The 13931-nt window shown below is 37.0% G+C and overlaps 1 protein-coding gene across 17 annotated transcripts in view; it reads right to left on the bottom strand.

Annotated features, from left to right (window-relative positions):
- Positions 1 to 13931, bottom strand: part of LOC127153253 (unconventional myosin-IXb) — a 59506-nt gene that overhangs the window by 31292 nt on the left and 14283 nt on the right. For all 17 annotated transcript variants that reach the window (XR_007825229.1, XR_007825228.1, XM_051094229.1 and 14 more), the window contains exon 2: positions 8027 to 8923. Coding sequence is in view for 15 of the 17 variants with exons in the window: in XM_051094229.1 (XP_050950186.1) it covers positions 8027 to 8863 (837 nt within the window). In the remaining 2 variants the exon portion in view is untranslated. The remainder of the gene's footprint in view (positions 1 to 8026; positions 8924 to 13931) is intronic.

The raw sequence follows: 13931 nt of genomic DNA, 5'->3' as shown, positions 1-13931 counted from the left end.
AATGCGACACAGGCAGGGCAGAGAAAATGACGCAGCTAATAGCAGAAATGACAGCAAAAGACTTGCTGCCTATTAGTTTTGTTGAAGGTGAAGGTTTCAAACGTTTAATGAGTTACGTTGAGCCCCACTATACTGTCCCATCGCGCAAAACAGTCACTGCAAGGATTGATGCTCTGTACGAAAAATGCGCTTGTGCACTAAAAGACAGTCTGTCGAAGCCAGCGCGGGGGCTATAACTATGAGAATATTTTTATTCAAAAAGATCAGTCGGTCTACGTGCTCCGATGAAAGCCACGTGCGAAGTTTATTTACAATTAGACCGGCGGTGGAAAAAATGCGCTCAGCAGGCACAGAAGTTGCAGGAACAGCCTTATGTTTTATTAGCCATGCATGGTCAAATATTCAGGCTGTTTTTGTTTTAAGTTTAAGCAGCATAGTTAAATTAGGCCGGCTTTATTTTATTTACCTTCACCGACTGATCATTTTGAAAGAAATGTTATTTTACCTAATCGTTAAGTTTTATAGCTGTGGTAAAAATATTCAGGCTATTTTTATTTTAAGTTTACGCAGCCAAATTATGCTAGCTTCTAATTTTCGTTAGGCTATGGGCTACTTAACAGTCGTCTGGTGAAGTCTTGGTGAAACTTTATTTTTGCGAACCTTTTAAAAAAAAAAAAAAAAAAAACTTTTTTTGATCCACAGCTGTTGTGATGCTGCTGAAGTAAAATATGGTTTTGTTAAAAATGTCAGTTGAATAAAATAACTGAAAAGCAGAGTATCATGTGTTTTTTTTTTTTTTTTTGTCTAAAACATAGAAAAAGGTAGATTATCGTTTTAAAAACGGATCCAAAATATTTATAGAAATAATAAGACACATATTGATGGGGATAATACTGTAAAATAACTTTGTGTTTTCTTTTTTTTCCTGCGGGGCTTCAGTTGCCGTTGTTTTAAAGCGCCCTGTAACGGGAGAAGCGCATCCACTACTTTCTGGTTGGCATGTAGTTCAAGCTCACAAGCATTTTGTGTAGATAAACACAATTTGTAATATAACATTTACATACCGTGTCTCTAGGCTTTATGATTAATTTTATTTACAATGCAACATGTAGAAAACCTACATGCCTCACGCTTCTTTAAATGTTTACTGTGTTAACCAATAGTGATGGTGATTTTTAATAACCCAACAGTGTTAATTTAATTGTTTTCTGAATCCTGTCATAGTTTTATCAACAACGTTTTTAATAGGGCTTTAATTAAAATATTTTTTTAAATTTAATATTTTTTAATTGTCGCTTTGACGCACACACGCCCCGCCTCTTGCTTAAGCTCCACCCCCGATTAATCGAGTACTCGTTTCGAAAACCTGTGGATTAATCGAAATGAAGAATGATCAGAAATGCCCATCCCTAATATATATATATATATATATATATATATATTAGTAATTAAATAATTTAGATATATTTAGAAATATATATCATAAAATTAATTTTATATAAAATATAAAATATTATACTATACTATGTATACACATCATACACAATACACAATTTTTTATTATTTTTTTTTAAATGATTTATATTACATATAAATGCAGTTTTATTTATATAAATATTTAAATAAATAAATAAATAAATAAATAAATAAATGTATACAACAATTAATACTTTAATAAAAATAGCAAAATGGAAAATAAGTAAATAAATTATTATATATTTATATACATATTATACAAAACTGCTAATGTACATGTATTTACATAAATATAAATTATTTATTGCTAATTATTTATGACATTTACACAAATTATATATGTATATGTTAAATACTACTACTACTAATAATAACAAAAGCACTAGAACTTAACAATAATAAAAAAAAAAAACTTACGTTTTATTTATAACTTATATTTTATTAGATATTACTTGTTAGATGTATTTTAAGATTTTTGTAATAATTTAATTCTTTTTATAATCACTAAAAATATTCTAATACATTTACACTAATGTACACAGTACCAATGTATATATTAATGTACATTTGTGTGTGTGTATATATACATATGCACCTAAAAAAAAAAAAAGATACAACATTGTACATCTATAAAAGAAGCCACATTAAACACAGTGTAAGACTACTCCTCTATATAAATACACACACACTGGTGCCTGAACTACACGTTCACCCATCTGGTTTGACGGCCGCTGAAATCCGAGTCATCCGTACAATGCATCTGGAATCAACAAAGGCCCCATTCTCGAAGCCATTTCATAAAAAGGCCAGTAGAATCCGATTACTCACAAATAACACTATGGGATGCTCACATGACTGTTAAATATAGCTGCTTCTCCTTTTATTCATGGCCTTGGAGCCATCGAGCACAAGCATCTGGCCATCTCAAGTGAGCTGCGTGACTTCATTCATTTTCCGAGTCCTCAGCACGAACACAAAAGGACGACCCGAGGTGGGTTTTGTTCGGCGTCGCGATATCGGGTTAGCCGGTGACAGCGCGTACGAGCGCTAATTGACATCTCGGACACAATAGCATGTCAACAAACGTCCTTCGAGCAGAAAGACACAACAACTCATTAGCTCACGACAACAATGGAGCTACATTTGCACAAACTTATTTGGAAAAAAAGTGTGGAAAATATCCCTAACTACAAGTACTAGGATGGCTGCCATAGCATTAGCGCTAATTGCCTTTAGGGAATGAAAAGGCACATGGAGTGCTTACAAGAAAAACAGTCCTAAAATTGGCGCAGCAGTTCAGAAATCACTCTAGCAAACACAAATTAGATCTGAACTCTCCAAGCTGCAGACTTTTGGTGTTTGAGCAGTTTGAAGGCCTGCGAATGCATTTACGTCTTTCCAGGTTGCTGGAAACTAGAGGTTATTAGGTCTCCAACGCGCCTGTAATGACAGAATGAACTCTTGGGCCGTTTTATTGTAGACTTTTCCACATGTCGACATCCCACATGTCTCATTACAGCACTCCCACCAAAAATAGCTCAGACTGTCTCAGGAGCCAAAGTCCACCACACAAGCCGAGAGATAAACAATGGCCACGAACGAGCCATTACAGCTTCCTGAGGAACAATACGCTGACTCTCAACACCAGCGAGCCAATAGGGAGCAAAGCCTCTGCAGCTACCACTTCCTGTTGCAAAAAATTCTGCTTCCTGTTGAAGTGATCAGCCAGAGGGAAGTTCCTGTCTGCGGGCTGCAGAAGTATTACTTCAGAGGACTTGCAAGCTCGTATAAATATGAGCGCTGCGTGTGATCGAAAGCCGCATTGTTGCTGAAAACAGAAAGCAGAGATGTTTGCAGAGCCATCTGAGAAAACGTCTCCATTTGCAGAGTCAAACTCTCTTGTAATTTGATACTCAATGACGTAATGCATAAAAGCCATTTGGAACTGGACGAAAACCACATTTTTGGCTTGATGGATTACCAAGTGTTCTCCTGTAGGGCACTTTTTTAAGAAGAACATACCAGATTATTAGGTCAAACGGCACGGTTTACTCACCGTAGTTGTTTTTTCTGGACGCGATGACGTGAAGGTCAAATATGCATTCAAACAGTTGTAGGAGGGGGATTACGAAAGAGAGTAGCTCCAGTGAAAAGGTGCCCGAAACCGGTCTAACGTGTCGATCGACAACAACAGGTGCCAAACATCTTTGTTTACATCATGCAAGTTGAAACGGAGACAATAACGTGCAGCTTTTAAAAAGAAAGGACTGTATAATTACAGTTTACATTGAGTCACAGTCCATGTATTTCCTTTTAATAGAGTTTAAAGCTAAACCTAGACAAAACTATTTGCTGCTGGGTGAGGTGGCTGGGTAGGTGATGATTAAAACCAGTTGGAACTTTGGTTGAGGAAACTGGGACTCGGGCTGCGAAGTGACAGAAGTTTTCTGGTAAACTCTGGAAACGTTCCAAAAGTTTTTCACCCCATTGCAACCCTAACTGGGACTACCCAGATATCACACATACATCTGCAAGATGTCTGTTAACTGTCACTTAATCTGGAAAGCAACATCTGACAGACGTCAGTGTTACATACATTCTAAATCATAAACATCTAATAGACATCTAACGGACATCTAATAGACGTCGATTTGACATCTGATAGGAAATGTCCTATAGATGTATTGCAGATGAGCAAACACCCTAAAAAATACATCTTGCAGATGTAAATGCAAACGTCAGTAGACATCTACGAGATGTATGTGTGCTATCAAGGTAAGATGTCAGTTTTACATACATTCTAAATCATAAACATCTTAAAGACATCTAACAGACGTCTATTTGTCATTTCACAGAAAACGTCCTACAGACGTATTGCAGATGAGCGAACACTCTAAAAAATGTAAATGTAGACATCATATAAAAGTCTCAGTGATGTGCGTGTGCATCTTTCCAGGAATTTTTGGAAAGTTTTCCATCCCTTTGGAATCCTAACTGGAACTAACATGCGAATGGTGGCACCTTGTGGTCCATAAGGTTAGAAATGGGACATCAGTTGATGTATCCGCTAAATACCCAGATTGCACACATATATCTGCAAAATTACTGTTAAAGATCACTTGATCTGAAAAGCATTTGCTGTGTACAATTATCTGACAGATGTCTGTAAGATGTCAGTTTTACATACATTCTAAATCATAAACAATTTAGACATCTAATAGATGTCTCTTTGACATCTGATAGGAAACGTCTTTTAGACATATTGCAGATGAGCAAACAATCTAAAAAGTACGTCTTCCAGATGTAAATGCAGACATCAAATAGACCTCTCCATGATGTACGTGTGCTATCAGGGTAGTCAATTAGTTTCTAGCCAAACCTAGACAAAACCATTTGCTACTGGGTGAGGTGCCTCGGTAAGTATTAAAGAAAACCAGTTAAGTAATCCACAGTTGGAACTTTGGTAGAAGAAACTGGGACTAGTGTTTCAAAGAGACAGCAGTTTCCTAGTAAATTCTGGAAACATCTAAAAAGTTTTTCACCCCATTGCAACCCTGACTGGGACTAACATGCTGGTGGTGGTACCTTGAGGTCCATGAGGTTAGAAATGGGACCATAAGGTTGGTCCATAATGTCGGAAACCTAGACAAAACTATTTGCTACTGGGTGAGGTGCCTGGGCAGGTGACAATTAAATTCAGTTAATTATTCCACAGTTGAAACTTTGGTAGAGAAAACTGGGACTAGGGTTGATGTCCCATTTCTAACCCCTTTGGAACCCTAACTGGGACTAACATGCTGATGGTGGTACCTTAAGGCTCATAAGAAGAGGTTAGAAATGGGACCATAAGGTGGGACCAAATGTTGGTCCATAATGTTGGAAACCTAGACAAAACTATTTGCTACTGGGTGAGGTGCCTCGGCAGATGACAATCAAAACCAGTTCAATTTTTCCACACTTGGAACTTTGGTTGAGGAAACTGGGACTAGGGTTGTTGTCCCATTTCTAACACCTTTGGAACACTAACTGGGACTAACATGCTGATGGTGGTAGCTTGAGGTCCGCAAGGTTAGAAATGGGACCATAGCGTTGGTCCATAAGGTTAGAAACCTAGACAAAACTATTTGTTGTGTGTCACTGGGTGAGGTGCCTCGGCAGGTGACAATTAAAACCAGTTCATTTTTCCCACAGTTGAAACTTTGGTAGAGGAAACTGGGACTAGGGTTGCAAAGCATCCATTTTCTGGTAAATTCTGGAAACTTTCCAGGACTTTTTGGAAAGCTTTCCACCCCTTTGAAACCCTAACTGGGACTGGAGGTATCTTGCGGTCCAAAAGGTTGGAAATGGGACATCAGTTGATGTATCCATCAAATAGTCAGTTAATTTCTAGACAACCTTAGACAAAACTATTTGCTACTGGGTGAGGTGCCTTGGTAGGTGATGATTAAAACCAGTTAACTATTGCAAAGTTGAAACTTTTTCGGTAGAAGAAACTGGGACTAGGGTTGGTAAAGTGGCAGAAAATTCCTGGTAAATTTTGGAAATTTTCCAGGACTTTTTTGGAAAGTTTCCAAAAGTTTTCCACCCCTTTGGAACCCTAACTGGGACTAACATGCTGATGGTGGAGGTTAGAAATGGGAAATCATTTGATGTATTCATCAAACAGTCAAGCAGTCAAAATAACCACAAGAATCACGTGGAAAGCTGGACAAAGAGGAACTTGGCATTGACTCACATATGGAAACATTTCTCTCTAATACAATGCAGAGAACAATGAAAGGAATATTGAGTCCGTTTTTTTAACAAATCGGCACCAATTGAAAGTCTTGGACGATGGATGAGACAAATGAACTTTATGAGACCATAAAAGGAAGAGAAACCTCAGGGAGATGTGACTGCCATCATTGAAAACGTCTGGATGGAGCCTCAATGTTCAATTGACCAGTTTCACAGGCTGCTTCTCACCACAAGTGCAGAGACACGGGGATATTTTGTAATGAAGCCTGAAGACGCGTCTGCCAAGGGACAATGACTGTGCTGACTGTGGAGAAATGACTTCTAGTTTTCAGAAACCACAAACACTGGGGTAGGCGTCAACACAAAACCTGCCTTCTTTCATCTCTTTTGGGACTTGCTACACAAGCGAACTTTATTCTGATAAAGGGGGCTGAGATAAGAAATGACACCAAAGGATTTCTAATGACATCATGTGTACAGGAAACGTTTGAAGTATTATGAAGAGATGCAAATCTCGGAAGCCGAGTGGGTTGGTTTTGTCTGACTGATAACTTCAAAAACAGCACTTGTACGCAACCATAAAATCTTGAGAAGAATGACTTTACAAAACTCTTAAGATGCAAACCCTCGAGCTGTGAAAATCTCACAACATCCACCCTAACCGTTCTCCAATACTCTCGGAGTCTCGAGTTTCCCCAGAGCAAGGGGAAGAGTAGGGGACTGATATGTTGCAAAATAACAGAATGTGCTTGAACAAGTTTATAGGACCGAGCTATAATTTTCAAGCAAGAGACATAAAACAACAAGAACTGCATGAGACACGGTCCCCTGAGGAAGGCCTCCAGATGTAGGTTAGCCGGTACTGCAACATGAGCTATGCGAGTACAGCAAGTTGCGACCCTGCATTTCAAGCACGGACTTGTGGGAAAGCACTCTGTAAATAACTGATATAAAGAGCAACAGTTTACAGTGAAGACTGAGAGATCTGCGGGTAAGCTGTCATTATGGATGTTACAAGCATTGTTCAAAGTAGAGTGCTTTTCCAGACCCTACAATTCCAACCAAAGAGCAATTATGTAGAAGCCAGCCTCCAAGGATTTGAATAAACTAATGCATAATGCTCAAATAAAGATAGTACACAAACACCCAAGACTGACAATGAAATGTAGGGTTCTTACATAACATTACCATATTTGGGGGTTGACAACTGCATACCGCAAACCTATCAACGGACTTCCTTTATCTTAACCATCTCAGTCAAACATGTGAAAGGTTTCAAAACTCTAGAGATTGAGCTTAGAATCAGCATGAAATGTCAGAAGAATCTGGCATTATGAGAAACAGTTTTCAACTATCCCATGTCCCAGTAAGTCCTCCAACATATCTACTGGTCCTGAAATCAATTATTCCAAGCAATCTGTAGAAGTATCCTAGGGATCAAAGTCATACACAAAACTAATGCATAATGCTCAAAAAAAAAGACAAACCCAACACTGACAAACAAATGTAGGGCTCTTACATAACTGTACCATTTTTGGGGGGTTGACATGGTCAACTGCGACCTTAAAGCCACCAGTTAACTTCCTGTACCTTCACCCCATCAATACACTAAAACAAAGCATCTCAATGGTTTCAAAGCTAGAAACTCAAGCTCAGAACTGTCCAAGAGGAAATGGTTTGTTTAGAAAACAAACCGTCAATTATCCCATGTCCCAGTAAGCCCCTGAATGAATCTACTACTTCCGAATTCCCCTGCAAATGCTGCCAATTATGTAAGCAAACTAAGTTTGCATCAAGGTGGCGATGATCTTACCTCCAGCACAGGTCCAGCACCTAAGATGGTTCGTTCCACACCGCTTGCGTAACCCTTCTGGCTGAGAGCCGTCAAGCAGTGAATGAGGAAGTTAGTGCTTTGCGTTTTGCCAGACCCGCTCTCTCCTGAGATAACGATACACTGGTTGACGTGCTTCCGCAACATGGCATAGTAGGCTACATCAGCAATGGCGAAAATATGGGGTTCCAGCTTGCCCAACTGGTGGTTCTCGTACATTTTGACATATTTGGGGTTGTAAATGGGTAAGAACTTAAAGGGATTGATAGCAATGAGGATGCTGCCAGCATATGTGTAAATTTTCTTCCTCTGGAAACGAATGCGGAGGTTATTCAAGATGCTGTCCTCACTGAGGACTGGAAGGTTGCAGAGGTCCTCAAACTCCTCCTGCTGGGGTGGGAGGAAACCCCGAGCAACCATTTGCTTGGACTCCTGCTCGTTCCCCACGGCTGGCAGGTGCACGTAGCGGATGGAGCCATCGCGGTTACGCTCCTGCAGGAGGAAGTAAAATCCCTCTTTCTGAGAATGTTGTTCCTGGGCTTTTCTCGGCCAGAGAAGGACCCTGTGCACCGGAAGGTCAGTCGATTCCAGCACCCATTCCTCCCCGCCACACTCCTTCACCTCGGCCAGGACATACAGCTTGTTGGCGTCCAGTCCAAGGGTCGCTGCCGCATCTCGTATGACGCTAGCTGCGGTGGCATCCTTGGTGACTCTGAGTGTACAGCACGACGCCGTCTCCAGAGAGAGTCGGGGGTATATCTGAAGTTCATAGGCCTTTCCGTCTTGGCTAGTCGTCCCATCGCCATCTTTGACACTCATTCTGACTCAGGACGAGCCCCTTCAGCATTACGTACTGCCTTCACATCCACCATCTAGCACCTGAAAAAGAGGATGCAAAGAATTAGGACTTCAACTAACAACTAATGAGTGATTCATCAATTATTTCTTTGATTAATCACTAAATTTGGCAAAGTATTTTAGAGTTTATAAAACATATTGGAATATTAGAGTAAAATAAGGTACAGAGGGGTATAAAATTAGGTCTGCAACTAACATGAGTGATTAATCCAAATATTTCTTCAATTAATCACTCCATTTCTGATAAATACTCACTTTACTCTGAGTTTATATAACATAGTTAGGAATATTAAAGTAAAATAAGTTATAGATTAGCAAAGGATTACGCCTGCAACTAATATGAATGATTAATCGATTATTTGATCTAATAATTACTATTTTGCAATATGCTCACTTCACTTTGAGTATATAAAAAATACAGATGAAATATTACAGTAAAATAACGTACATACTAGCAAAAAATTAGGCTGCAACTAACATGAGTGACCAATTGATTTTTCCTATGATTTTGTAAAACAATCACTTTATTTTAAAACATACAACTAGGAATATTACAGTAAAATAAGGTACAGACTAACAAAGAATTATGCCTGCAACTAACATGAGTGATTAATCAATGATTTATTCTATTAATCACTCTATTTTGAAAAATACTTACTTTACTCCAAGTTTAAAACACATACAGTTAGGTATACTACAGTAAAATAAGGTACATACTGACATGAGTGATTGATTTCTTTGATTAATCACTCTGTTTTGAAAAATACTCACTTTACTCTTTAAAGTTGTATAACTCTGTATTACTCTGTAAAGTTTATCAAATTTACAGATAGGAATATTACAGTAAAATAAGGTACAGACTAGCGAAGAATTAGGTTCCAACTAACATGAGTGATTAATTGATTATTTCTTCAATTAATCAGTATTATGCAAAACACATATTTTAAAACATATGAATGGGATTATAACAATAAAATAAGGTATAGACTGTCGAGGATTTAGGCCTGCAACTAGCATGAGTGATTAATCAATGATTTCTTCTAATAATCACTGTTTTTTTAAAAAAATACTCATTTTGAGTTTATAAAATATACAAATATGAATATTACAGTAAAATATGCACAGACTAGCAGAGAATTAGGCTTGCAACTAACGTGAGTGATTAATCGATTATTTCTACGATTAATCAGTATTCTACAAAACACTCACTTTATTTTAAGACATACAAATATGAATATTACAATAAAATAAGGTACAGAATAGCAAAGAATTAGGCCTGCAACTAACATGAGTGGTGAATCGATTATTCTATTAAATCACTATTTTGCAAAATACTCACTTCACTTTGAGTATATAAAACACCAATGTAATATTACAGTAAAATAAGGTACAGACTAGCAAAGAATTAGGCTGCAACTAACATGAGCGATTAATTGATTATTTCTTCAATTTATCAGTATTCTGCAAAACACATTATTTTAAAACATACAAATGGGATTAGAACAATAAAATAAGGTATAGGCTGTCAAAGATTTAGGCCTGCAACTATTATGAGTGATAATGATTTCTTCGATTAATCACTGTTTTGAAAAATACTCATTTTGAGTTTATAAAATATACAGATATGATTACAGCAAAATAAGGTACAGACTAGCAGTGCATTAGGCTTGCAACTAACATGAGTGATTAATCGATTATTTATTCGATTAATCAGCATTCTACAAAACACTCACTTTATTTTAAGATGTACAAATAGGAATATTACAATAAAATAAGGTACAGAATAGCAAAGAATGAGGCCTTCTACTATAACATTAGTGACTAATCGATTATTTCTTCAATTAATCACTATTCTGCAAAACACTCACTTTATTCTAAAATGTACAAATGGCAATATTACAGTAAAATAAGATATAGACCGGCATAAAAACATTTGCACCACATTAGATGCTAGCCTAAACACATGAAACAAAATGTTCGTGGACTTCTTCAAAGTATTTAATATGAATCGCTCCATTTCTTTGCATAACTCACCTTGTAGCCATTTTACAAATGCATTTTTGTTACTAGCCTAGATTTTCGGTGCTGCGTTCAGTGACATTTACTGACAAAGGCTGTCCTTCACAGCACATAGAGCTGTAGAGTTGACATTTGTCAACAACCATTTTAAATGGATTTATTGATTAGTTATTACAGTCCTACATTCCACACTGGCCTACACTTTGTTTCTAACTACTAACCTTTCCCTTTTTGTTTTGAAACAAGTTCCGTTCTCATTCATCTCAATTAGATCACTCATTTGTGAACAAGAACTTCAGGATTTAATTAAAAAACCTAGGTAAGGAGCATTACCGGTGCTCTTTGGATGAACCTATCGGCCCTATTCCTTATTTCCAAGACCCGCAACTTTTCATCTGACCTTATTATGTGGGGCATCTGACACAGACTAAACAGCTCCTTTATTTAATCTGCCTAAAGCGTGTCCCTGCAATAAACTCTGATCACGAGTGGAAATTGCATCCGTGTAGCTACATCTCACAGGAAACTGTGGTCAGTATGTTGCTGTGAATATATAGCACATCTCTATAAATATACAGTACAAACCACAGCTGCTACATTATAGGTGTCAATATCAACATGACAACTGCATCCCAGCATAGCAACTATTATCACATGGTTTACGGTTGTTCCATGGAGAAAATTTGCATAAAAGTCTTTTATTGTTAAAAGACGATACGTTTACTCAAGCCAGAAAAAAGAAAAAACACTCAAGAAAATAATGCTTTACAGTTCGCAAGGAAAGAGGAAATAACTCAAGGTTGCTCAACAGTGAATTTCATTTTGCACATGACACTTATTCTGGCCTTAGGTTATGATTTTTTTTATGCTTTTGATGTGTAAAACATTACATAAAGACATGATAATCCCTTTAATATCTGTTTTCCATCATTAAAATTATTTCACCACAAAAAATACTCTATCAACATCAAATGACTTACAAAATGTGCTTAATGCACACACCAAATCAAAATTCAATTTGTGGACATTTTTATAAAATGTAATGCATTTGCACATTCCAATCAATTCCCTATGGAAATGCAAAATAAATTCCCATGGAAATAAAGTTCTTTCCTGCATTCACTTGGAAATCATATTACAGAAATACAATGCTTTGCGAATGCCACTTTGCAAGACCACAAGGGTCCATCGGTTTCTTTAAGAACCAAATTCTGACCTACCAATCTGAGCCTATCCAACTTTGTTAATTTCATTTACAGATTAAAGAATTTCGGTTTGGCAGAGTCATTTCTACACAGCGGAACAAACGATGCAGAACACTACATGCTTGTTCAAACTGTAAATTTGAGGAAGTTATTTCCTGAGAAGACACGAGCCAAGTGACTTAAACAGCTGTCAGCTTCTATTAAGCGAAATTAAGTTACTCTGGAAAGTCCTACGGGTGTATTTTTAATGGTTTGACATAATGGTGCATCTACTGAGAGTAACATTTTTATCCGAGATCAAAACCAAAACATACAGGAGTCAACAAAAATATCCCAAAGCATGACTTCTTTTGCAAATTAAAAATAAAGTAAATAAAATACAAATATTCACAAATAACATTTTATAAAATAACAGTAAATGTCCGTAAAATGAACAGTGGAAGCATTTATACTTTTCCAGCCTGGTTTCTCAGATGGGTGAAAGTAGGCCATCCTCCTAACTTGGCTGTTGACCATAACCAGAATCAATAAAACTCCAAGGCATGCATAAAGTCAGTGACCACAAAAACAGCATCATCATTATGCCTCATTTTGAGCTGGCCTGAAATAGCCCAGCCAGGTTAACTCTTCTCAATGCACAACAGACTGAGGGAGGAAAAAACATGAAACGCCATTAGGGGAAAAGAGTAGATTTATCTCTGACAGACACCTCATGTTTCAGAGTAAATCTAACATTCCTGAGATAGAAGTGAAGGAGTGCCAGTTTGGCAACTTTGAGTTTGAAGAATTACATTTAAAAAACAAATAATGAGCTGCTATATTAGTCTACTACCTACACAGCAAGCATTCTAACTGAAACTGACCATTTTTCAAACGCTCCACATTGGCAACAACACTATGTGCCACAAAAAGTGCTCTACAACTGATTCCAACAGCATTTGACATTTGCATAGCGCTAAACTAACAGTACAACACTCTGAATAAATCAGAAATATATAGGTAAACCAGCATGTAAACTATAAACTTTTAATGATAATCAGTTATTTTTATAGATACTGTTCTGTATTGAATGCCTTTGACTGCCATCTTAGCTGGATTTTTCCATACTGCATATTATACTTGGCTTGTTTTTCAGTCAAAATCATGACATCAGCATGCTGCTAAGCTAACAGCATTACACTTAAAAAAAAACATAAATATATACAGCACACCTAAACATTAAAAAATTAAACTTTTAATGACACTGAATCATTTTTATAGATATATTACTGTACTGAAGGTGAAAAAAGCCTTTAACGTCAGCGATAAGTAATACAATTTCCCACACTGAAAAAACAAAAACACACAAGCTTGTTTTAGCCAGTTTTAGCTAGTTTTACTAAATTGTACACACAAACTAATTTTTTTGCTTGTGTTACTAAATCATGCACACAATATAATTCATTTGGTTATTTAACTCAATCATGCACACAACAAATTTGTTCGGTCGTTTCACTAAATTGTGTACACAACAATTAGTTTGGTCGTTTTACTAAATCGTGCACACATAATTCATTCACTCATTTTACTACATCACGCACTCAGTTAATTAGCTCATCTTACTAAATCGTGTGCACAACAATTTGTTCAGTCGTTTTACTAAATCGTGTGTGACAATTCATTTGCTCATCTTACTAAATCGTGCACAGCATAATTTGTTTGCTTGTTTTACTAAATCGTGCACAGAACAATTCATTTGTTTGATTTGGTAACTCATGTACACAATATAATTTGTTTGGATGTTTTGCTAAATCATGCACACAACA

Source organism: Labeo rohita, chromosome 22, assembly GCF_022985175.1.
Source record: "Labeo rohita strain BAU-BD-2019 chromosome 22, IGBB_LRoh.1.0, whole genome shotgun sequence".
In the NCBI taxonomy this organism is placed as follows: Eukaryota; Metazoa; Chordata; class Actinopteri; order Cypriniformes; family Cyprinidae; genus Labeo; species Labeo rohita.
Note: the sequence above shows the minus strand (reverse complement) of the source record. Positions and strands in the feature narration are given on the sequence as shown.